General features: G+C 40.4%; 1 protein-coding gene across 6 annotated transcripts in view; it reads right to left on the bottom strand.

Moving 5' to 3' along the window:
- ube3c (ubiquitin protein ligase E3C) overlaps window positions 1-25,386 on the bottom strand; it is a 169,830-nt gene that overhangs the window by 105,481 nt on the left and 38,963 nt on the right. For all 6 annotated transcript variants that reach the window (XM_078537131.1, XM_078537136.1, XM_078537147.1 and 3 more), the window contains 4 exons: window positions 24,413-24,642; window positions 18,816-18,970; window positions 16,825-17,012; window positions 2,478-2,564 (listed from right to left, as the gene is read on the bottom strand). In XM_078537131.1, coding sequence (XP_078393257.1) covers window positions 2,478-2,564; window positions 16,825-17,012; window positions 18,816-18,970; window positions 24,413-24,642 — 660 coding nt within the window. The remainder of the gene's footprint in view (window positions 1-2,477; window positions 2,565-16,824; window positions 17,013-18,815; window positions 18,971-24,412; window positions 24,643-25,386) is intronic.

Raw genomic sequence — 25,386 nt, 5'->3', positions numbered from 1 at the left:
TATAAATAGTAAAAAATGGTGGTAAGAAGAGTCGTCAGGATAATTGGGGACCAAAATAAAGGGGTCTACTCATGAAGGCAGAGGGCATAGCTGAGGTATTAAATGAATACTTTGCATCCGTCTTTATCAAGGACATAGGTGTTACCAAGCCATGGTAAAAGAGGTGTTAATTCAGACACTAGAAGGGTTTCAAATAAGGAGGTGGTATTGGATAAGCTATCTGCACTTAAAGTTGATAAGACATTAGGACTGGATGCAATGCATCCAAGGATACTGAGGGAAGTGAGTGTGGAGATCGGGGGCACTGGCCATCGTTTTCCAATTTTCCTCAGACCCAGGGATTGTGCAGAGGTCTGGAGAATTGCAAATGTTATACCCTTGTTCAAGAATTCCAAGCAATTACAGGCAAGTCAGTTTAACCTCAGAAGCTTTTAGAAATGATAATTCGGGACAAAATTAATAGTCACATGCAGGTTAGTGAATGGAAGCTGGCACGTTTGGTTAAGGGAAAATAACGTTTAACTAAGCTGCTTGAACTTTTTAATGAGGTAACAGAAAAGGTTGATGAGGGTACTACTGATGTAGTGTACACGAACTTCCAGAAGGCTTTTGATAAACTGTCGCGCAACAGACTTGTGAGCTAAACTATAGCTCATGGAATAAAAGGGGCAGTAGCAACATGGATATGAAATTGGCCGAGTAACAAGAAATGAAGACTAGTGGTGAAAGGTTGTTTATTCAGAATGGAGGAAAGTTTATAATGTACAAGTTCTCCAGGGTTCGGTGTTAGGACCCTGCTCTTCCTGATACGTATTAATGACCTAGACTTGGGTGTACAGGACAGAGTTTAAAATTTGCAGACAACATGAAACATGGAAATATTGTGAACTGGGGAGTATAGCACAGAATTTTAAAAGGACATAGACATGCTGGTGGAATGGGCAGACAAGTGACAGATAAAATGTATTGCAGACATGTGAAGTGACTCATTTTCGTAGAAAGAACACAGAGGCATTATAAAATAAAGGGTACAATTCTAAAAGGGGTTCAGGAGCAGAGGGACCTGGGTACAAATGTGCACAAATCTAAGGTAGAAGGGCAGGTTGAGAGAGCAATTAATTAAGCATACGTCATCCTAGGCTTTATAAATAGAGGCAGGGAGCACAAAAGCAAGTTATGGTTTGGCCTCAACTGGATTGTGTCTCCAGTTCTGGACACCACACTTTAAAAAGGATGTGAAGGCATTAGAGAGGATGCATTAGAGATTCATGAGAATGATGCCAGGAATGAGGAACTACAGTTAAGTAGATAGATTGGAGAAGCTGGGACTGTTCTCCTTGGAGAACAAAGAGGTTGAGAGGAGGCTTGATGGAGGTATTCGAAATTTTGAGGGGTCTGGACAGAGTAGATATGGAAAAACTGCCCCCATTGGTGGAAGGATCGAAAATCAGGGGCCACAGATTTAAGGTAACTGGCAAAAGAAGCAATAGTGACACAAGGGGAAAAAAATTATGCAGCAAGTGGTTAGGATCTGGAATGCACTGCCTAAGAGAATAATGGAAAAGACTCAATCAAGGCATTCAAAAGGAAATTGGATCATTATCCAAAAGGGAAAAATGTGCAGGGCTACAGGGAAATAGCAAGGGAGTGGCACTAGGTGAATTGCTCCTGCAGAAAGCCAGCACAGACATCAGGCCAAATGGCCTCTTTCTATGCTATAATCATTCCATGATTCATTTTATGAATCAGTGCATCCATTATCTCTGAAGTTACCTCCTTCAGAGCCTAGGATGTAGGTCATTAGGTCCTGGGGATTTGTCAGCTTTTAGACCCTTAAGTTCCCCAACATTTTCTTTGCTGGTATAATTACCTTAATTTCCTCACTCTTATTAGCCTCTAGATATGTAATTTTTGTCTTCCACTGTGAAAATAGACAAAATATTTATTCAATGTCTCTGCTATTTCCTCATTCGTCATGAGAATGTCTCCTCTCTGCTTCCAAAGGACCAACATTTACTTTAACCAGTCTCATTTTCATAAGCTTGCAAAAGCTCTTAAAATCCGGTTTTATATTCCTGGCTAGTTTATTCTCTTTTTATTTTTTTCCTTGTCATCAACTTTTTTGTTATCAATTCTAAGTTCTAAAAGTCTCTCCTACCCTCAGGCTTACTCGTATTTAATGCAACATTATAAGCCTCTTCTTTCAATCCAATATCATCCTTAACTTTCCAATTAAGCCATGGAAAGATCTTTCTCCTTCTGCTTGTGTTTTTTGGTTGGGAATTTTGAAATCATTTCTTTAAATGTTTCCCACTGTTTATTTATCACCATACCTTTAGTCTCATAACCATTCCATTCTCAAAAGAAGAAATGGATATTCAACTTGTGTGACATAACTGCTGATCAGCATGAGCAGTTATATAAACATTTACTGTTTACCAACGTAGAGAACTAGACGTGCATATCTATGTTCTTACCCGGTGATCATTTTTGTTGTTACAGATGTGATCAAATTCCAAAGATGTCGCATGAATCTTGCATTGAAGGCCAAACTATACAGAAGCCTGGAAGCAACCATAAAAATTTTAAGAAACAGCTACAAATTAAAACTAAAATTTTATTACTAAATTTCTAAATTTAAAAACCTTTTTCCAGCACACAATCAACATGATCCTATGCAATATATGACAACTTGCTACGGCAACTCAAGGTTCTGGCAACAAAAGCAAAGTACAATGCTCAAATACATAATCTGCAATGAATCAAAACAAAAAGAGATTATTAAAATTTGAGAAGTATTTGTTACATTTGAATTTTGGAACTTCATGAGGGATGTGAAAAAGCACAAATTTTAGTAATTCAGCAACTGTGAGGCACTTTGGGACATCCTGAGGGCATAAATAGCATTACATTTTTTTTAAACACTCTTTACTTCCCTCACCATATAATTACAATTGCTCACAGATTTAATTTTGCGAGTGCATCATTTTCATATTGTTACCTGCATTGAACCAAATCACATATTTCAGACAACAAATTGTAGCACTTCCTCATTTCCTTCCCCTCACTGCATTTTTATTCATCAATGACAACAAATTTTGCTGTTCGATGTCTTGGAAAATTACAACACAGTTCGCACTTAGATATTTCAATTTTTCCCTTTCCTCCAATGAAATGTATCATTCAAGCAATGTTTTTCTCACACAACCAGCAAAGTACAAACTCCTTTGGAACGCAGCTGGCTTTGTAGCACTTTGGGTGAAGAGGGGAAGGAAGGTTTTTGTTTAAGGATTCAATAGCTTACCTATAAGCAATCCAATTTTTGCAGCAATTTCTCAAATTGATTTATAATGAATAAATTCCTTTGTACCCAAAGATAGATTAAATAAATTCCATTGTGCACAAAGATAGATTAAATAAATTAAGACATTTAACTTAATAAAAACAATCATTTCATTCTGAGGATTAAAGAAATCCCTGTTTCTCACATGGAATCTAATTTAAATTTTTTAAAAACTTGTAACCAACATACATATTGCAGAAAAGGTCATGTTATTTGAGGACACAAAGCCAAATTACACTATACACTGGAGTGTGGAGGTCTCCTTAAGTTAAACTGCAGTCATGATACTCATCCTTCTCTGAATCTGTGCAAAGTGCAACCCAAAAGGTTGAGACACACAGATCAGCCAGATCACAAACACAATACAAGTTGAGGCACGATGTCATCTTCTAAAATACAAAATGACCCAGGCTTTCTTCACATTACATGACTTTCACATACATAATGACTTCATCAGGTATGCTAAGTGCGAGTTGCTGTGAAGGTTCTTCAGAGTGTAATTAGTCTTGGATAATAAGTGAAACAACAGCAAATCTCCATGGAAAAGAAAATCAGGTGGGATGTAAAACAGGCTGTTGATTTTATCACCCAGTCTGCACTACTGCCCTAGGCCATTTTCATGCTACCACTTGTTCAGCACCTTATAGGGTGGCAGGCAATGTTACTACGTTGCTTAAAAAAATGCATTTCTGAATTGCCAATCTAACAAAATCAGATTATTTTATTGTTCAAGCGCCGAGAGTCTCAGAGACCTGAATAAGGGGAGCCAGAAGCTGAAGATCAGTATAAAGCAGCTTTAATCCAACGCTAAAAAATAAAAATGTACCAAGAACAACAGATAGCATCAACAGGCACCATCTATTTTAAAAGCAAAATACTGCAGATGCTGGAAATCTGAAACAAAAACAGCTGGAAAAACTCAGCAGGTCTGACAGCATCTGCGGAGAGGAACACAATTAACGTTTCGAGTCCGGATGACTCTTCATCAGAATCTAATGAAGAGTCATCCGGATTTGAAACATTAACTGTGTTCCTCTCCGCAGATGCTGTCAGACCATCTATTTTATTTGTTCTCAGCTTTCAAGAGAAATTGATTCGTCCTTTGACCTTTGAATGGATATCACTTTCACACCTTTCTGTGAAAGGGACTTGAGTGAAGCACAGGACTAGTTCCTGAAAATTAACATGTTCAAAAAAAATGACATCACATAGCCCTCAAATAGTAAATTAATTTCTCTTCCTTTGGCCTTAAAGGTGGAGAGGGAGGTGAATAGGCTGGAAAATATTAACTGTAGAAAAATAGAGTTGCAAAAAAAACTTGCAAAAAATGGCTCATTGTGTACAGTACGACAATTCTTAAGAAAACAGAAGGAAACAGTAATTGCTGAAAATTCTGTTGCTGAGTGTATATTATAAATAAAAATGCAATAAAAACAAAAGTATTCAGAGTTAATATCATAAAATGTTCGAAATGCACAGATCAGTCAGCAACTATACAGAGAAAGACAGGTTACTATGACACAACACGGTTTTTTCCCCCACAAAGGTATTATTTCTGTAATTTCTTTTCTTTTGTCAAGAAACTATAATTTCTCCTCATATTATTGTGGGATTCTTTAAAGCAGGCTTGTGTGTGTACCTAATTTAATTAAACTAGATAAAAACAAAAAACTACTGCGGATGCTGGAAATCCAAAACAGAAACAGAATTACCTGGAAAAACTCAGCAGGTCTGGCAGCATCGGTGGAGAAGAAAAGAGTTGATGTTTCAAGTCCACATGACCCTTCAACAGAACTCTTGAAGGGTCATGTAGACTCAAAACGTCAACTCTTTTCTTCTCCACCGATGCTGCCAGACCTGCGGAGTTTTTCCAGGTAATTCTGTTTCTGTTAATTAAACTAGAGATGGTTAGACTGCAAGGTTTAAATTATCAAAGTAGTGAGGTGGAAAACAGGCATTTGAAATCAAAATGAGTAAACTAGGGTGAGGTCTCAGCAGAGACAGTGTGAATGAAATTTGCATTTTTAGATAAGACGAAAAGGTGTTTGATTTTCAAAGAGACATGGAAAATGTTTACAACTGGCAAAATAAATAAGGCAAGGTCATTACGCTGATTTTTCCCCCAAAAGTGCCAGCCATAATGATAACATGAAGGATTTTTACATTCTGGGAAAAGTAACTTCTAAAGGCAAGTTGAAACAATGGGATTTACAAATCAGAAGGGATAAAATATATTTAAAGAAGGATGGAAGGCTGTGAGAGGAGTGGCCATGGGAGATCTGGAAAGGTGACTGTGTGAAACAGACATGGGGAAAAAGCCTCTAAACACCCTGCAGAAGTTTACTATTCCAGTAACCAAAGTTGTGTTAAGTGCCTTTGGATTCCCTCATCCAGTGGATGCTTGCGGTAACATTGCTGGATGACTTTGTAAATTTGGAATCTATTGGGACTGTTGCCTTAAGGGGGGGGTGTAGTTGGGAGTCTGGTTAAGTAGAAATTTTGGAAACTGTCATAACCGTGTAACTGTAATCTTGTGTGTTTATTTGTTCTTCTTTTGTTAATAAGTGTTTTAATTTAATCTTTAAAATCTCTAAAGGTGGTAGTGGACTCATTACTTCTGACCTCAGTGCACAGCCTTCTTGTAATAAATACAAACTGCAAAATCATTGTGATTGCTTGGCCAAGTTTCCCTTGTACATTTGGTAAGTAAGCCACACACCCTTTTTTACAGAAATATCTGGTGGCTTGGGGCGGGGGCGGGGGGGGGGAGATGTTTGGCAGGCAGCCCAATACATTACTCTCTGTTTCTTCATTTATGTCACTAATTTTATTGTAAATAGCTGAGGCTCCAGAACTGGTCCTTGTGGCATGCACTAGCCACGGCCTGCCAACTTGAAAATGCCCCATTTATCTACACTCTCTTCTACTTCCTGTCCATCAACTAATCCTATATCAATTTTGAAATATAACCTTCAACTCCATTGGTCCTTATCTTGCATATTAACCTTCTGTGGCACCTTATCAAATGCCTTTTGGAAATCTAAGTGCACTATATCTACTGCTTCCCCTTCATATACCCCTACTAGTTACATCCCCAAAAAACTCTAAAAATTTATCAAACAGGATTTCCCTTTTGCAAAACCATGGTTGACTTGTTCTAATCATACTTTGCTTTTCTAAGTGCATTGTTACGACTTGCTTAATAATAGATTTTTCTGTTTTCCCGATGGCTGATGTCAGCTAACTGGCCTGCAATTCGGTTCTTTCTCCCTCCTTCCCTGAAAAGCAGAGTAACATTTGTTAACTTCCAATGTGCTGGGACCATTACAGAATCTAGGCAATTTTGGAAAATAATAGCCAGCGCATCCACCAACAGTACAGCAATCTCTTATAGGACTATTGGGTATACGCCATCAGGTCCTAGGGATTTGTAAAATTTTAGTTCCTTGAGTTTTGCCAGTACTTCTTCTCCACTGCTATTAATTGCCTTAATTTCCTCATTCTTCTTAGCCTCTAGATTGTCCTCTATTGCTGATTTGAAACTTGTCTCCCACTGTGAAGACAGGCACAAAACATTTGTTCAATGCCTCTGTCATTTCCCCGTTTTCCATGATAATTTCTCCTGACCCTGTCTTTAAGAGAGCAACATTTACTTCAGCTACTCTCCTTTTTATATACTTTACAATCTGTTCCTGGCTAATTTACTTTCATATTCTATTTTTTCCCTCGTTAGCAACTTTTTGTGAACCTATGCTAGTTTCTGAAGTACTTCCAATCCTCAGACTTGTTACTACTTATTGCAACATTGTAAGCTTCTTTTAATCTAATACTATCCTTAGCCTCCTTCATAAGCCATAGATGGACCATTTTCACTGAGTTTTTGTTTTTTTAATGGGCTGCATTTTTGAACTATTTAAATGTTTCTCACTGTTGATTTACCACTATGCCTTTTAGTTTATTTACCAAATCAACCAGAGCCCCCCACGCCCCCACCCCCATGAAATTGGTTTTGTTTAAGTTTAAGATTCTTGTTTGTGATTTGAGGTTGTCATTTTCAAACTTAAGATGGAATTCAATTATACTATGATCACCTCCACTGCCTCAGGTGAATATTGGGCATCTCCTGTCAAGACAGAGTGCCAAATATGGAAGCAGTTGGCAGTGACTCTGTTGGCTGGGTCACATGAGCAGAATGGATGGTGGCCGCATCTCCAAAGATGTACTCTATGGCGAGCTTGCTATCGGCACAAGACCAAAAGGTTGCCCAAATCTGTGATACAAGGATGTCTGCAAGCAAGACTTCAAGCTGACCGTGATTGGACTCAATGCATGGCAAGTGCTCACTGCTGACCGGTGTGCCTGAAGACAAGTAATCAGCAGGAAGGGTGTGGAAAAAGCAGAGAACAAAAGAAATGGCCAGATGACAGAAAAGAGCCCACTAAAAGATCAGCAATGATCATATTGAATGGTGGAGCAGCCTCGATGAGCTGTGTGGTCTACTGCTGCTCCTATTTCTTACGTCCTTATGAAAAACATCAGTCAATCTCGGGCCAATGCTATTGATCTGTGCCAGCTGTGAAAGGGACTGCTATTCGTGAATTGGCCTCTACAGCCATAACAGTCAATAGGCAGATAACAACATTACCCAGTGGACCTTGTACTATGACATTACTAACTAACCTTGCCTCATTGAGCAATAATATGTATAAAACCAACTCTTAGTTGATTCCATGACAAATTACTCCAAGAAACTGTCAGTACAATGTTCTATACATTCATCTTCCAGACCACCTTTGCAAATTTGATTGGTCCAGTCTATATGAAGAGTGAAGACCCCCCCCCCCCCTCCAATTATTAGATTGCCTTGTGACAAGCTCCAATAATTTCTGTTTAATACTCTGTTCAATGATAACGGTATAGGGCCCTTCTGCTGGTGGCTATGAACAACTACCAGCTTTTTTCTGAGCCTTGCTATTCCTAACCTTCACGCATACTGATTTTACTTATTGATTTTCTGAGCCAAGTTCCTTTATCACTAATGTCCTTATTTTATTCTTTATTATCAAGACTACCCCTCCTTTTCCATTCTGCCTGTCCTTTTGAAATTCTGTGTACCTGGAATATTTATTTCCCAACCTTGGTCACCTTGTAACCATGCCATTGTAACAGTGATTAGATCTAAACAATTTCTCTCTATTTGTGCCACTAGCTCACCTATCTTATTGCAGATGCTCCACACATTCAGATAAAGTGATTTCAATCTATTTTTCTAACCTGAATAGACCTCATTCTCTGATGCACTATTCCTGTTAAATTCTCTGTCCCTTGAGGTTCCACTCAGCCCATCTTTACCCACATTAATATACCTTCCTAGACTTTTGTGCAGATGTAACCAAAAATTCTTCCATTTGTTGACCAGAAACATTTACCACTGAAGTCATATTTAAATCCTTTTCAATTCGGTGCCAAATTTGGCTATGGACTGGAGTTCAATATGTCCCGGAGTTCAATATGCTGAACAAAAATGATACTGCGCATACCTTTTTAACACTGATGAAATGGAGAGTTGTGGTTATGCTGCTTAGTCACATATTAAAGACATTGAAGGGTAAAGTGTAAAAAGCTGTGTGCACAGCCAGGTACTTTGGAGCCAATGTGTAGCTCGTGATAAGACCTCAACTTCTCAGGTTTTCTCATTTATGACCGAGCTTGTTATCACACACCATAGCATTTAATTATTGCAGCTTCAAAGATCAAGTCATAACAATGCAAAATATTTAGGATCACTTTCAAATTATTAAACATATATCCAACTCCCCTCTAAACTGTGGGAAATAAAAGTATTTCCCCCATTTAGAGGTCACAATTTTCTCCTAATTTAACAGCTAGCATACAGTTGAGACCTAGTGGCACTATATTAAATATAAATTAAAAAACTAATGATTAAAATAGCACAGAGCACTGGAACCTCAAAGTCAAGCACAACAAAGCAACAGGTGGTAGTTGATTCCATATATCACTGCATTGCTAATCTAAGTCAGACTGTGGAGAAAGAGCAAAGATTTGGTCCACTGTGCCTTCTAACAGCCAACAGATGCCAGATTTTAAGAAATAAAAACAGAAAAAGCTGGAACTACTCAGCAGCTCTGGCAGCATCTGTGGAGAGGGCAACAGAATTAATGTTTCAGATCTCTGACCTTTCACCAGAACCAGGAAAAGTTAGAAACCTAATAGCTTTTCTCAGCTTTTAAGAAGTTCACAGGCCTTTTTATTTCCATTTCTATTTTTTTTTTATTTCAGAGGGGATTTAGACAGCACTCTGAAGGCCAACCCCTGCCTGCTGACTCAACTTGTACTGAACCATTGGAGATTGCCAAGAGGGACATGCACCTTAAAAGAGAAAAGAAATCCCAATGATATACAGGTATGGGCTCCTACAAATGTTAAAAATTCTAATTTGACCTTAAGATCTCTTGAAATGTTCAAAATACAACTACTTATATTTATATTGTCCCTTTACCATAATGAAGCGTCTCAAGGCGCTTCACAGGAGCATTTAACAACAAAATATGACAGCAAACCACATAAGGAGAAATCAAGTCAGATGACCAAAGGCTTAGTCAGAAGTCTTTAAGAAGCATCTTTAAAGAGAAAAGTGAGGTACAGAGGCAGAGAGGTGTCAGGAGGGAATTCTAGAGCTTAGGACCGAAGCAACTTAAGGCATGGCCACCAATGGTAAAGCAGGCATGATCAAGGGTGCACAGGGGGCCAGAATTAGTGATGTGCAGAAATCTCAGATTTGAGAGGTTGGAGAAGACAACAGAGGTAGGGAAGGGCAAGGCCATGGAGGGATTTGATAACAAGGCTGAGAATTTTAAAATAAAGGCGAGATGCACTAAACTTTGATCTGAGGGGGGGGGGGGGGGGGGGGGGGAGTTCTTGATATAGGGAACATAGGAAATAGGAGCAGGAGTAGGCCATTAGCCCCTCAAGCCTGCTCTGCCATTCAACTACATCATGGCTAATCTTCTACCTCAACACCATTTTCCCCCACACTAAAGCGATCATGGGACATAGGCACAATATCTAGACATCTCCCCATCTCTGTCTTGCAAGTACCCAATGACTCAGCCCTCACAGCCCTCTGGGGTACAGAATTCCAAAGATTCACCATGCTCAAATGAAGGAATTCCTCCTCATTTCAGTCTTATTCGGAGTCTGCGTCCCCTGGTTCTAGACGCCCCCAGCCAAGGGAAACATCTAGTACTACCCTGTTGAGCCCTGCAAGCATTTTGAATGCTCCAATGAGATTCATCTGTCATTCTTCTCAACTCCAGAGAACATAACATTAGAACCCACAGGACAAATTAGAACTACCCAAGTTTATCCATTATTCTATACGTTGACTGGAAAAACTTACCAGCGATTCCTGCCTTTTTTTTAAAAAAAGTCAAGTAGATTATGACAAATTGTTTTGGCACCAGAAATATCTGCATCAGTAAATGGTCGAACCAATTCTAATAAAGCTGAGCAACCTACTTAACAAAAACTACTCTCAATTGTAAAGTCTAACACATTTTAATACATAAAAGAGGAAAAAGGTCTATACCTGAAAACTGTAGTGAAGCACCGCTAATTAACAAAAGTCTATAAATAAACTTTTAGTGAATGACATCAGGCCACTCTACTGCACTGATTCTCAGCAAAATTGCTGGTTTAGAGGTAGGCATTCCACACAGGAAATGGCAGCTGTGCTCATACAATTATAGCTTTCTTCACTTCAGCAAACACCTTTACAAATAGTTCACTAGTAAACGCAACCAGTGTGATGATGCATTTAAAATCAGTAGTTATTACCCAGGGAGGCAGGTTATTTGCAGCCATAAATGCAGACATCCTAATTCAGCAGCAGCTATGTTCCTGAAACCTCACATCCTGCCCTGATGTAATTAGTCCACAAAAAGCTAATTATCTTAATCGAGCATTGACAGTTTCACTGACATCTTACTTCCTCTGGCAGCTATAAACACTCCTAAACTAAGACAGCAGCTAATCGGCCTTCAGTACATTATTTACATTGCTGTTTTGCAATGAATGGCATTAAGTACAACACAAAATCGGCAGAAGGATTTCTATCTTTTCATTGCAACCATTTGCTCTTTAGAATATTTTAAGACTGCTCACTGCAAAAAAAAAAATCAGTGTATTTATTTAACGAGTGAAATGTTGTTGCATTTGTATTTGTGGGTTTGATAAGAATTTTCACACAAATTGCTTCATAAGAGAATAATGAACACCAAAGACACGTCTACAACACAATCTCTTTTTTTGGTTAATGAAGATTGCTAATTAGAAAAGTTCTAAAGTATGCTCAAGTTTTTCTGGATCAGTATTTTAAATTCCTCTATGGCCTCATCTGCATCCCTCATAACACCGTCCACTCCTGTGACAAAAGTATGCACATTAATTCTTGCTCTTTCTGCTCCACCAGCAATGGAGGTTCTTTCAGCCACTATGTCCCTGCCCTCTCAGGTTTCCTTCTCTGCCTTGACACCTCCATATCCACTTTCAAAAGCCCCTTAAACCATTCCCTTCCTGTCCACAAAAAAAGGTCAAATCCAATCCAGTCAATTACCACACCAATCAGTGTATTCTCAATTATCAGCAAAGTGATGCAAAGTGTCACTGACAGCACTGTAAAGCAGCACTTACTCTCAATAACCTGTTACTCTCGATAACCTGTTCACTGATGCCAAGTTTGAGTTCTGCCAGGACTACTCAGTTTCAGACATTGGTTTAAAAAAAGCTGACTTCCAGAGATGAAGTTAGAGTGACTGCCCTTGATACCAAGGCAGCATTTGACCAACTGTGGCATCAAGGGGCCCTCATAAAACTTAACTCTATGGGAATCAGGGAGCAAACTCTCCACTAGCGCAGATGAACGTAGTTAGGACTGTTGGATCATCTCAGTCCCAGGAGATGACTGCAGGAGTTCTACAGAGCAATGTCCTTGGGTTAGCCATCCTCAGCTGTCATTAATAATCTTTCCTCCATCAGAAGGTCAGAGGCGGGGATGCTTGCTGATGATTGCACTGCTTTTAGTTCCACTAGCAACTCCTCAAATCATGAAGCAGTCCATGTTCACTTGCAGACAGAGTTGGACAATCAGACCCTAAGTGGCAGGGAACATTTGCACCACCCACGTGCCAGATAATGGCCAGCTCCATCAAGAAAGAGGCTAACCACCTCCTCACTGACATCCAATTACATTATCATTGCTGAACCCCCAACCATCAACATGCTTGTCCAGGAGCTTAACTGGGCCACACAAATAAATACTGTGGCTACAAGAGCAGGTCAGAGGGTGGGAATTCTGAAGCGACTAACTCACCTCCTGACTCCACTAAACCTGCCCAGCATCTACAAGGCAAAAGTCAGGAGGGCAATGGAATACTCTCCACTTCCCTGAATGAGTGCAGCTGCAACAACACTCGAAGCTCGACACCATCCAGGACAAAGCAGCCCACTTGATCGACGCCTTAAACATTCAGTCCCTCCCCCACCAGCGCACAGTGGCAGAACGTGTACCATCTACAAGATGATGGTGGCAGGGGTGGTGGGGGAGGAGAGAAGAGGAGAGAATTTGGCCAGAATACTAGAACGATTCTCTGCTTTTCTGAATAGTGAAATGGAATCTTTTACAACCACTTGTAAAAAACAAACACTGCCTCAATTTAACATCTCACTTGAAAGACAGCACATTCAATAAAGCAGTCTTTTTTTCAGTACTCTACTTTAAACCAAATTACATTGTCAAATCCTGGGGTGGAACTTGAGCCCATGACCATCTAACTTGGACATGAATGCTACCAGCTGATTTAAGATGACACTATTGAAGTAGCTAATCAAGCTAGATATTAATAAGTACAGCATGCAGTGCATGTACCCAATCAGCTATGGCACAATGGATTTTTCATTTTAATGTTAACTGAAGATTTAACTGCTGAATTAGAGTCATTCATATTAGAAATTTGATGTAACCAAAAGTGCAGAATGTAGCTATGCAAGATACCGGTATATTGCTTATGATAAGAATTCAGCAACTGCCTCAATGGGAAACAAATGGCGCTCTGAACCATTTCTCCGGAGCCAACATTGGCAAGAAAAATCTGCAAATGTATTGTCCTTTTAAAAATGTTCTATTTGACACCTTACTCCAGAATGCCCAACCCTTAACTACAATCTGTTGCATGCATTTTACAGGTATGAGAAATGGAGAGTTGTTGGATTTAAGAGAGTCTCTCTGTAATATGGAACTAGTCAATTCAAAGTCACTAATTTAGAAATATTGAATACAGTCATGATTAAATAAAATTATGCAAGTTGATTACTTACTTATGGTAAACTTACACTCAGGGACATAAGGCCTATGGAATGAAAAATTGCTAGTTCGCCCAAACTCGGCAACATTCTGTCTACTTTACCATAGACTTTACCCTGTTTAAGATCCTGAAGGAAAGTTCTGTGCAAGAACCCCCTTCCCCCAAGGAAAAAAAAAAATCAAGTGCATTCTGGAATCACTATTCCATTATCCTAAAGATAAAATTAACTCCTGCCCCAACATTACATTAAAGGAATCAACGGTCCCAAGTTTTGTCTTTGACCTACATATGGCAGATAGTGGGCAGAGCAATTGCTCGAGAGGCCCAAGTATTTTGATGACCGGACAACATTTACATGGACTTGACAAGCTGTCCCCACATTTTGAGCCCCAACAGGCTGCTTGCCATTTTTGGAGGGTAGGAAATATAGCAGGGGAGCTGAAAAGTAAGAGCCTGCAATAGAACATTAAAAAGGAGAGGGTGGCAAAGGGAATTAAAACAATGAACTTTGAAGAATGCATGGAGAGAGCAATTAAAGCGGTCCTGAATTGGATAAAACCACCAGATCTGCTTCCAGCAACCTCTAAATGACACTGGCCCAAGCCAGCTCTTGTCATTAGCACCCATTAAAGGGGAGGCAGTTTTACCCAAGTGGGTTGTGTGTTAATAACAATGAAAATGGTATTGGGATCCTAACCACACAGAGCAATGAGCTTCTATTTGTTTCTGACAGGAGTGCTGGCTGCTTAAATTGAGCCTAGTTTGAAAACCCCATAAGGTGGGCATTAGGCAGGAAGTGGGCAATAAATTAATTTTTATTATACTACCCATTTCCCCCTCAATAGCTCCCAGCTCCTACCAACTTTTCCACTGCTGTGTCCGGAATTTCCACTAAACGACCAAGGATTCCTACCAACAGCATGCAGTAGTGAGATTCCATAGAGAAGCAGCACCAGTTAATAATTATTGCCATTCCTGATGTTCAGACAAAGGATACTTCAAAATGATCAAATAGAAAAGTGAGTAAAGAAGTTAAGTTTGTTTTTTTACACACAATATGGAATGCTCTGCAACATGGTTATTGAAAATGTAATAATTTTAAAACAACTTATATTTACATAATGCCTTTAAAGTGCTAAAATGTCCCAAGGTGCTTCACAGGAGCATTATAAAACTATGACACCAAGCCACATGAGATATTAGGTCAGATGACCAAAACCTTGGTTAAAGAATAAGGTTTTTAAGTAGCGTCTTAAAGAGGAAAGCAAGCTAGAGAGGTGGAGGAGAGGAGTAGGGAGGGTACTCCAGAGTTTAGGGCCTATGCAACTGAAGGAACGGTCATCAACGGTCGAGAGATTGAAATCAGGGATGCACTCAAGAGGCCAGGATTAGACGAACGAAGATATCTCGGAGGCTTGTCAGGCGGGAGGAGTGAGGTTAAGGCGGAGTGAGGTCATGGAGGGATTTGAAAACAAGGATGAGAATTTTAAAAGCAAGGTGCTGCTTAACCAGCAGCAAATGTAGTATAGCTAGCACAGGGGTAGTTGCGGATGACCTCGCATTTATAGTCAGTAGAATATGGGAGACCAGCCAGGAATGTATTGGAATAGCCAAGGCTAGAGATAGCAAAGGCATGGCTACAGTTTTCAGCAGATGAGCTGAGGTAGGGGCAAAGTTGGGCATTGTTACGAGTGCAGAAATAGACAATCTTGGTGATTGCGCGAATATGAGGTTGGAAGCTCATCTGGGCATCAAATGTGGCACCAAGGTTGAGAATTAGATAAGTATTTTTAAAGAAAGCTCGAGTAAGATATGGGAAAGGGCAGAAAAATGGGATTACAGTAAATAGTTCCAGAGGTTTTCACTTGAAAAGTAAAGATCAAGTTCAGCTCTGCTCCAATTCAGGACCAATTTCATGTATCTAGGCTTTAAGAAGCACTTGAAGTAATTGTATAGTCATGGGATGAAGGTTTGTTCCTCAATGCCACCAAGTTTTCAATCTCAGGATCAACACTGCAACAAGCTGATTTATTAAAATGGAAAATTATCCTGGGAAATCAGCTAAAAAAGGCAGAGGCAGTTTATCTTAAAACATCCAAAACTTGCCTTTTGAAATTTGCTACGGAATAAACCTTACAACCGCAACTTATTCCACAGTTTTAAGAAAGCTAACATGGAAATTTCAAAATTTTGGAAATGATGTTGACACAGCAATTTGCACTTCAGTACGAGACTTAAACAAGATATTTCTCGCCTCTGGATACTGTGACTCAAGGTAAGAACTCTGGCATTGAATTGCGTTGACATCCAGATATTCATACCTGGTGGGTATGGGTGTTGGTGCTTCCCCCATCTCCACAATACACATTGTGAGCCCATAAAACCTTCCTGCTGTGTTGGAGGAACAACATTGGTATAAAGATGCATATGGCCATGGAAGGAGTGTTCACATGGCAGCTTGACAGGCAATTAATTAATCTTTCCAACATGCCTATGGTCAGCCATGCTTGATGCTTCATGAGGCACTCCTCAAGCTTCAGGCTACTGACCTGTTCCAGGAAAAACAAGCTATGGAAACACAGGTAAGCATGTGCTTTGTCTGCCTCACGCGTCTCTGGATGCAGGAAGTCTAAGTCTAAATCTTTCCACTATTTTGTACTATTCTCGAAAGGAAGTATAAGAAGATAACTGAACTGTAAACAACTGTTCTTAACTCAGTTTTAAAAATTGGAATTTCAAAACAAGCATTCAAATTAATTTCTAAACCTTCAAGCCAAATTGGAAATTGCTAATACACACAGCATACCTACTGCACTTTTCAATGTCGAAGCCATTTTTGACAGTCACATTTTGTAGCGGGTTTGACAGTTTTATGAAATATATTAATTTGTGTGCCTGTCTTATAATGCTCTTAGGAACTGGCTTTGACTCTCTAGGATTATTACATGGGGAACTTTGAGCTACTAGGTAGATTATTCTGTTACTAAAAATCTGTCTCGCTATCAGGAAATTCATTTGTGTATAAGAGTTTGTCCTAAGAGTAAATTTTTCCAGTATAATTCTCAAACTAATCTAATCTCCCATGATAACCCACTTTACCTTATTTTTGGAACCATCATTCTGTGTTGCACCATCAGTGTATGGCAGATAGACGCCATCATTGTGAAAACATCTTCACTCACAGATTCCTTCCATACCAGGTTTAGCAAGGCATTTGTCTGTTGTTTAGTGTCCAGCTTTTTGAGACACTCCTCAGTAATTAAACTTACTGAAATTCTACCATCGCCCTTGAAACAGAATCAAACAAAATAAAATTCTGGCACGGGTTAACATAAATTCGATAAATTCTAAATTAAAAACATTATACATGCTACACATTCTAAATAAAAAACATTCAAATTGAAGAAATGTCAGGGTATGGTGTATTATATTTAAAAAATACTGGTGTTTCAGATTTTGCTCATGATAAACCAGTTACTAAAGTGACTGACAATGAGGGAAACAAATGAAGGGTTGGCAGTAGAAACTGTTTGCAAAGTAACTAAAGTGGGAAAATTGTAGACATATAGAGACCAAGGATTTGAATAAATCTATTAAGTACAATGCTTAAAGAACTTTTTTTTTTACTAAAATGCATAGAAAATCAAAGTTTTTTTTATTCATTCACGGGATGTGGGTTTCACTGGCTGGGCCAGCATTTATTGCCCACCCCGAGTTGCCCTTGAGAAGGTGGTGGTGAGCTGCCTTCTTAAACTGCTGCAGTCCATGTGGTGTAGGTACACCCACAGTGCTGTTACAAAGTGAGTTCCAGGATTTTGTCCCAGTGACAGTGAAGGAACGGTGATATATTTCCAAGTCAGAACGGTGAGTTATTTGGAGGGGAACTTCCAGGTGGTGGTGTTCCCATCTATCTATGTACATACACTACATATTTTAAAAAATCAAGCTAACAGGGGAAATAGATACATTATTAAAAATTCTAAATCACAAAAACAATTTCTACTGAAAACTGAAGAATTCTACTGAAAGTAAGTACAATAGAAAATTTTAAAATGTCATAGAAATGTATTATGGCTATTTTTAAATAAATTAAAGTCAGAGTGGTCCTGCACCTTTGGCAATAGTGAAATGCAGTGCTGAATATCAGTCCAATCCAACACAGTTGAATTTATGGAATCAGAATGTTGCAGCATAGGAGCAGACGTTTCAGCCCATCATGTTGTCATCAATGGATCTTCTCCATGAGCCAACTGCTCCAATCACACTTTGTTTATGGGATGTGGGAATTTGTTGCCCATCCCTAATTGCCTTCGAACTAAGTAGTTTGCTAGGCCATTTCAGAAGACAGTCAAGGGTCAACCACATTCAATGAGTAGGGAGTCACATATAGGTCAGACCAGGTAAGGATGTCAGATTTTCACTTTTCTAAAAGGGCGTTAGTGAACCTGATGGGTTTTTACTACAATTGATGATAGTTTCATGGTGTCATTATTGACATTACCTTCTAATTCCAGATTTTTTTTTATTAATCGATTGAATTCAAATTTCACCCGTTGCCGTGGTGGGATTGGAACCCGTGTCCCCAGGGTATTAGCCTAGGCCACTGGATTATAAGTCCAGTGACATTACCACTGCGCCACTGTCTCCCCCAGTCCAGGTAATCTTCAATATTCCTTTTTTTCAAACAAGTAACTTCTTTTTAAAATAATTTACTGACTATTTCAAACCTAATTATTTGGCATTTCTAAACAGTATAACTCAGTTATATTGCTAAAGCTCTGCTATAGATCATCACGTTCATATAAAGGAATATCTGGCAGTAGAAAGTACCCATTTTCAATCCTTGTTTCTGCTGAATTAGCAGAACTCAAGTGGGGCAATAATTAGGTCAATGAAACAGACTTTTCCCAACTGGCTTGGGTAGGTGAAATGCTTCATCATCATGCAGCAACCCCTGCTGGAAAGTAAAGCCATGTAGATGTTGGGTTAGCACAGGATCAGCCTCAAGTATAATTTTCACTATAATTGATTAGCCTGCCGATTCACATCACGTATGACAATGTATCATAACAATTCCATGTTTCTCTTACCTTACTGGTAAACATCTTGCGCTCCTCTTCCTCTTCATTTTCTGAGTCGCTACCAATTTCTCTGCCATTTGAGCCAGTCAGCGAAACCGGTAACTGTGGTAAAAGGATCTGCAACATCCTCAGGTACACAAGCATGCCTTCCTCAGATAGAATCCCTAATTTTGAGAGGATGAAAAAAAAAATGCAAGAAAGGTTACTGCCTGATACACATGGGGAAGTGTGTCGTGCAGTCAGCATCGCAGTGAAGCAGCCTAGGAAGAGTGTCCTGCAGTCAGCATTGCGTTGAAGCAGTCTGGGAAGAGCATCCTGCAGTCAGCATTGTGGTGAAGCAGTCTGGGAAGAGTGTCCTGCAGTCAGTTCTTGTTGAAAATATCAAGAGTGACATCACAAGACAGCGCGAGAGAACGGCAGAAAGATCAGAGCCAGCACGAATGCAGGGAAGCTTAAAAAGTGATGTCAGCACAAAGGTCAGAGCTGATTGCTGAGTAATGGATAAGTGTTTTTCTCCAGTTTAAAATAGATTAAGCTCAGGAAAGCTAAGAGTTCTAGTTTTTATTTAAAGTACATGAATAATTAAACTTTTTCTTTACCGTACTTAACTTAAAGCAAGGGTTTTTTTCAACGAGAGGCATGTCAGGGCCGCTCAGGCCCGTGTTATGTACCGCCTGCAACATGTGGGAAGTCCTAGATGCTCCTTGAGCTCTGACCGGCCACGTGCGCAGGAAGTGCCACCAGCTGCAGCTACTTGAGCTCCGAATTTCGGAGCTTGAGCGGCAGCTGGAGGCACTGAGGTGCATCAGCGAAGCTGAGAGTTTCATGGATAGCATTTTTAGATGTGGTCACCCCACAGCTTAGGAAGTGCAGACAAAGGGGGAATGGGTGACCATCAGTCAGAAGAAAGGTGTCAGGCAGGTCGTCAGGAAATCCCCAGACTGCATCCCACTCGAGAACCGTTTTTCTGTGTTGGAAAACGGTGAGAGTGACGGTTCCTCTGGGGAGTGCAGCTCATGGCACTGTGAGTGGCTTAGCTGCACAGTGTGGGGAGGAAAAAGAGGAGAAGAGCAATTGTGGTAAGAGACTCGATAGTAAGGGGAACAGACAGGCATTTCTGCGGCTGTAGACGTGACTCCGGGGTGATATGTTGCTTCCCTGGTGCCAGGGTCAATGAACAGCTACAGGGCATTCTAAAGGGGGAGGGCAAACAGACAGAGATCGTGGTACATATTGGTACCAACGACATAGGTAGAAAGAGGGATGAGGTCCTGCAAGCAGAATTTAAGGAGCTGGGAAGCAGATTAAGAAACAGGACCTCAAAAGGTAGTAATCTCTGGATTACTTCCAGTGCCACGTACTAGACAGTATAGAAATAGGAGGTTAGTTCAGATGAATGCGTGGCTGGAACGATGGTGCAGGAGGGAGAGCTTTAGATTTCTGGGACATTGGGACTGTTTCTGGGGGTGGTGGAACCTGTACAAGGCAGATGGGTGGCACCTGAACAGGAATGGGAACAACATCCTTGCAGGGAGGTTTACGAATGCTGTTGGGGAGGGTCTAAACTATCTTGGCAGGGGGATGGGATCCTGGGAGGAGATTCAGCAGGAAAAGATGCACAGCCAAAATTAGAAGAGAGAGCAAGTGAGCCTGGAAGGCATAGAAATTATAGGCCAGTTAAGGCACAAGGGAGTTTGGCATGGTTGGATGGTATTTATTTTAATGCAGGGAGTCTGACGAATAAGGCAGTTGAGTTGAGGGCACAGATTCACACATGGAAGTATGATGTCATTACTGTCACTGAGACATGGTTGAGAGAGGGGCACGATTGGCAGCTCAATATTCCAGGATATAGGGTCTTCAGCTGCGACAGGGAAGGGGATAAACAAGGAGGGGGTATCGCAGTATTGATCAAGGAATCAATTACAGCAATCAGGAGGGATGACATCTTAGAAGGCTCCTCAAATGAAGCCATATGGGTAGAACTGAAAAACAAAAAAGGAGCAATCACATTGCTGGGAGTGTACTATAGGCCCACGAACAGTCCGAGAGAAATAGAAGAGCAGATATGTAGGCAAATTTCAGAGAGGTGTAAAAATAGTAGGGTAGTAATAGTGGGGGATTTCAACTTCCCCAACATTAACTGGGTTAGTCATAGTGTGATAGGTTTAGAGGGAGCAGGATTCTTAAAATGCATCCATGAGAGCTATTTAAGCCAGAACGCAGAAGGTCCTACAAGAGAGGGGGCGGTCCTGGACTTAATTTTAGGGAATGAAGCTGGGTAAGTGATAGAGGTATCAGTAGGGGAGCATTTTGCAGATAGTGATCATAACTCCATTAGATTCAAGGTTGTTATGGAAAAGGACAAGGATGGGCAAGAAATCAGAGTTCCAAATTGGGGGAAGGTCGATTTTAATAAGATCAGACATGATTTGGCCAGTGTGGACTGGGAGCAGCTACTTTTAGGTAAATCTGCGTCAGAGCAGTGGGATTCATTCAAGGAGGAAATAGGAAAGGCACAGGGCCAACATATTCCAGTAAAGATGAAGGGTGGGACCAACAAATCCAGGGAACCCTGGATGTCGAGGGACATACAGGATTGGGTAAAGAGAAAAAGAGAGGCTTATGGCAGATACCGAGGGCTCAAAACAGTGAAAGCCCTAGAGGAGTATAGAATGTGTAGGGGGGGAACTTAAAAAGGAAATTAGGAGAGCAAAAAGGGGGCATGAAAAAACATTGGCAGGTAAAATAAAAGAAAATCCAAAGTTATTTTAGCAGTAAATTAAGAGTAACAGGATAATTAGGGAAAGATAGGGTCCATTAAGGACCATAGTGGTAATTTGTGTGTGGAGCCGGAAGACGTAGGTAGGGTTCTAAATGAATACTTTGTTTTGGTGTTCACAAGTGAGAGGGACCACATGGGTATGGAAATCAGACAGGAGGACTGTGATATAATTGAAGAAATTAGCAAAGAAAGGGTGGAGGTTCTAAGTGGTCTAGCAGGCTTAAAAGTAGATAAATCTCCAAGCCCAGATGAAATGTATCCCAGGCTGTTGAGTGAGGCAAGGGAGGAGATAGCAGGGGCGCTGGCAATAATTTTCAATACCTCTCTGGCCACAGGAGAGGTGCCAGAGGACTGGGGGACAGCCAATTTGGTACCGTTATTCAAGAAGGGAGGAAGGGATAAACCAGGGAACTACAGGCCAGTCAGTCTAACCTCAGTGGTGGGGAAACTATTGGAAGCAATTCTGAGGAACAGAATTAATCTACACTTGGAGAAGTAGAGGTCGAAGAGGTGACCAGGTGTGTAGATGAGGGCGATGCATTTGACGTAGTCTACTTGGACTTCAGCAAGGCTTTTGATAAGGTCCCGCATGGGAGACTGATAACGAAGCTAAGAGCCCATGGGATCCAAGGAAATTTAGATCCAGGATTGGGTGAGTGGCAGGAAGCAGAGGGTGATGGTCGAGGGGTGTTTTTGTGATGAGATGCCTGTGTCCAATGGGGTTCCACAGGGATCGGTATTGGGTCTCTTGCTATTTATGGTATATATAAACGACTTAGGCTTGAATGTAGAAAGGTTGATCAGTAAGTTCGCGGATGACACGAAAATTGGCGGGGTGGTAAACAGTGAGGAGGATAGCCTTAGATTACAGGAGGATATAGACAGGCTGGTCAGATGGGTTGATCAGTGGCAAATGGAATTTAATCCAGTTAAGTGTGAGGTGATGCACTTGGACAGGACAAACACGGATAAGGAATACACAATGAATGGTCGGACCATGGGAAGTACCAAGGATCAGAGGGACCTTGGTGTGCATGTCCACCGGTCCCTTAAGGTAGCAGGACAGGTAGATACGGTGGTTAAGGCGGCATATGGGATACTTATATTCTATGCCTCGGCTAATGAAAGCAAGAGCAGGGAGATTATGCTGGAACTGTATAAAACGTTCGTTAGGCCACAGCTAGGGTGTTGCGTGCAGTTCTGGAATCCGCATTATAGGAAGGATGTGATTGCACTAGAGATTTACCAGGACGTTGCCTCGGCTTGAGAGTTTTAGTTATGAGAGAGATTGGATAGACTGGGGTTATTTTCGCTGGAGCAGAGGAGATTGAGGTGGTACATGATTGACGTGTATAAAATTATGAGGGGCATAGATAGGGTAGACAGGAAGGAACTTTTCCCCTTGGTGGAGGGATCAATAACCAGGGGGCATAGATTTAAGGGGCAGGAGATTTAGAGGGGATGTGAGGAAGAATTTTTTCACCCAGAGGGTGGTGGGAATCTGGAACTCACTGCCTGATAGGGTGGGAGAGACAGAAACCCTCATAACATTTAAGAAGTGTTTGGATGTGTACTTTGCGATGCCATGGCATACAAGGCTTTGGGCCTAGTGCTGGAAAATGGGATTAGAATAGTTAGGATAACCTTCCGACTCGGGACTTTACAGCCTTCTGGACTGAATATTGAGTTCAACAATTTTAGATCATGAACTCTCTCCTCCATCCCCATCCCCTTTCCGATCCCCTCTCCCTTTTCTCCCCCCCCAATAACTTATATAGATTTTTCTTTCCCCACCTATTTCCATTATTTTTAAATGTATTTCCATCCATTGTTTTATCTCTACCTTTTAGCCTATTTCGATTCCTTCACCCCACCCCACCCCCACTAGGGCTAACTATACCTTGCTTGTCCTGCTTTCTACCCTTAATTAGCACATTCCTTAGATAATATCACCACCTTCAACACCTCTTTGTCCTTTTGTCTATGACATCTTTTGGCTATCTCCACCTATCACTGGCCCTCTATCCAGCTCTACCTACCTCCCCCCCCTTAAACCAGCTTATATTTCACCGCTTTTCTATTTTAACTTATTTCTGTTGAAGAGTCATACGGACTCAAAACGTTAACTGTGTTCCTCTCCGCAGATGCTGCCAGACCTGCTGAGTTTTTCCAGGTATTTTTATTTTTGTTTTGGATTTCCAGCATCCAGTTTTTTGCTTTTATCTTAGAATAGTTAGGTACTTGTTTGACCGGCACAGACTCGATGGGCCGAAGGGCCTTTTTCTGTGCTGTAGACCTCTATGACTATTAAACAAATAGCAATATTGCGGTAACACTGAGCTAGTGGAAAACAGGTACACAATGGTGAGATGGCAAAATTTTGCTTAAATATTTGATGCAGAAACAATCATTTAGTCAAGAACAAGTTGCTCATAAGACTGTATCTAACTTTTTACATAGATCACAAAATACCTACATCATCAGATACCCCTACTCTGCCAAACAAAAGCACAATCACAGAAGTGAAATGCAGTATGAATGTCACTTGGATAATATCTTAGTCCTGATTCAATCATTTCAAATATGTAAAGAACAAAACAAAAATTTTTTTTTTTTTTTAAAAACTGCATTATTTTTTGCGATCTGAAGACAACATAGATCTCGAGGCCATAGCCTGAGGCGAATCATACTTGGAGCATAAATATAAAAAATTTTGTTTGCTGCCAGTCATCACTAGTCACTCAAGTAGATTACAGTATAAAATGACTGCAACATACTTCTTCAAAGCATTATACAAACCAGCAATGGAAAAATAACATACCTATCTGTGATTCTCCAACAGCAAGGACAAAGAACAAAAGCCAAGGTGCCATATCTCTGGTAAAAGTGAGCCCGACTGAAGAGGTTGTGTTTGGTGTTAACAGTGCACTCAAGAAAGGTATATAAGGAAAGGAAATTCTTGCAGACAGTGCTGGAACAAGGAAGTTGTAGATCTGGTCTGTGAATGGTGCAGTGAAAAATTCTTTTGCCAATGCAGCAAAAACCTGATGCCTGCATAGATAAATAGATTCAAGTTTTAGAAATTACAACCAAGTTTGCCAGATAATATTCACCACATTGACGACAAATTGCAAAAATGACAAATTATACAGTATCTACTTTTTTGAAAACTACAGCAACAAAAAAGTGTTCCAAAGGCAAGTAATTTTGGAGTCCAAATGTTAACCGTTTCTCTCTCTACAGATGCTAGCAGGCCTGAGTTTTTCTAGCACTTTGCTTTTATTTCAGATCTCAAGCATCCACAGTATTTTCCTTTCATTTTAACAGAAAAATACTCTTATACTTTTATCCTCCTAACCTATCCTATGGTTCAACGAAGAAATTGAACTTGTATGTAAAAATGAGCCAAACAAGGAAGGTTGCTGGTCTACATGAAGTCAGATCTCCATACCCACAAGGGTCATTGGGGAAATTTCTCCCTGAAGCTTTTCTCCTGAAGTTCTCCTTAACCTATGTCTTTACGTGGATACCAGTTGTGAAATGGGGCTGATTTGACTGTGGTGGCCCCAGTGGTAAATAGGCTCTTCAACTCTCACTGTTTAGACTCTCAACTGACACAAGTCTGCCTGCTGGGGCAAAGTATTGGAGGATTCACTGTGAAACTGTGCCCCTTTGAGTAAGGCTCCTGGTTTTAGATTTAAAATTGCTAACTCACTCTTCCTTTGGGATGAAAAATTTGAAAGTCACAACTAAATTTTTTTTAAATGCCAAGTGACTATGAAACACTGGAATTAT

The sequence above is a fragment of the Cetorhinus maximus genome, chromosome 3 (genome assembly GCF_964194155.1).
Source record: "Cetorhinus maximus chromosome 3, sCetMax3.hap1.1, whole genome shotgun sequence".
NCBI lineage: Eukaryota > Metazoa > Chordata > Chondrichthyes > Lamniformes > Cetorhinidae > Cetorhinus > Cetorhinus maximus.
Note: the sequence above shows the minus strand (reverse complement) of the source record. Positions and strands in the feature narration are given on the sequence as shown.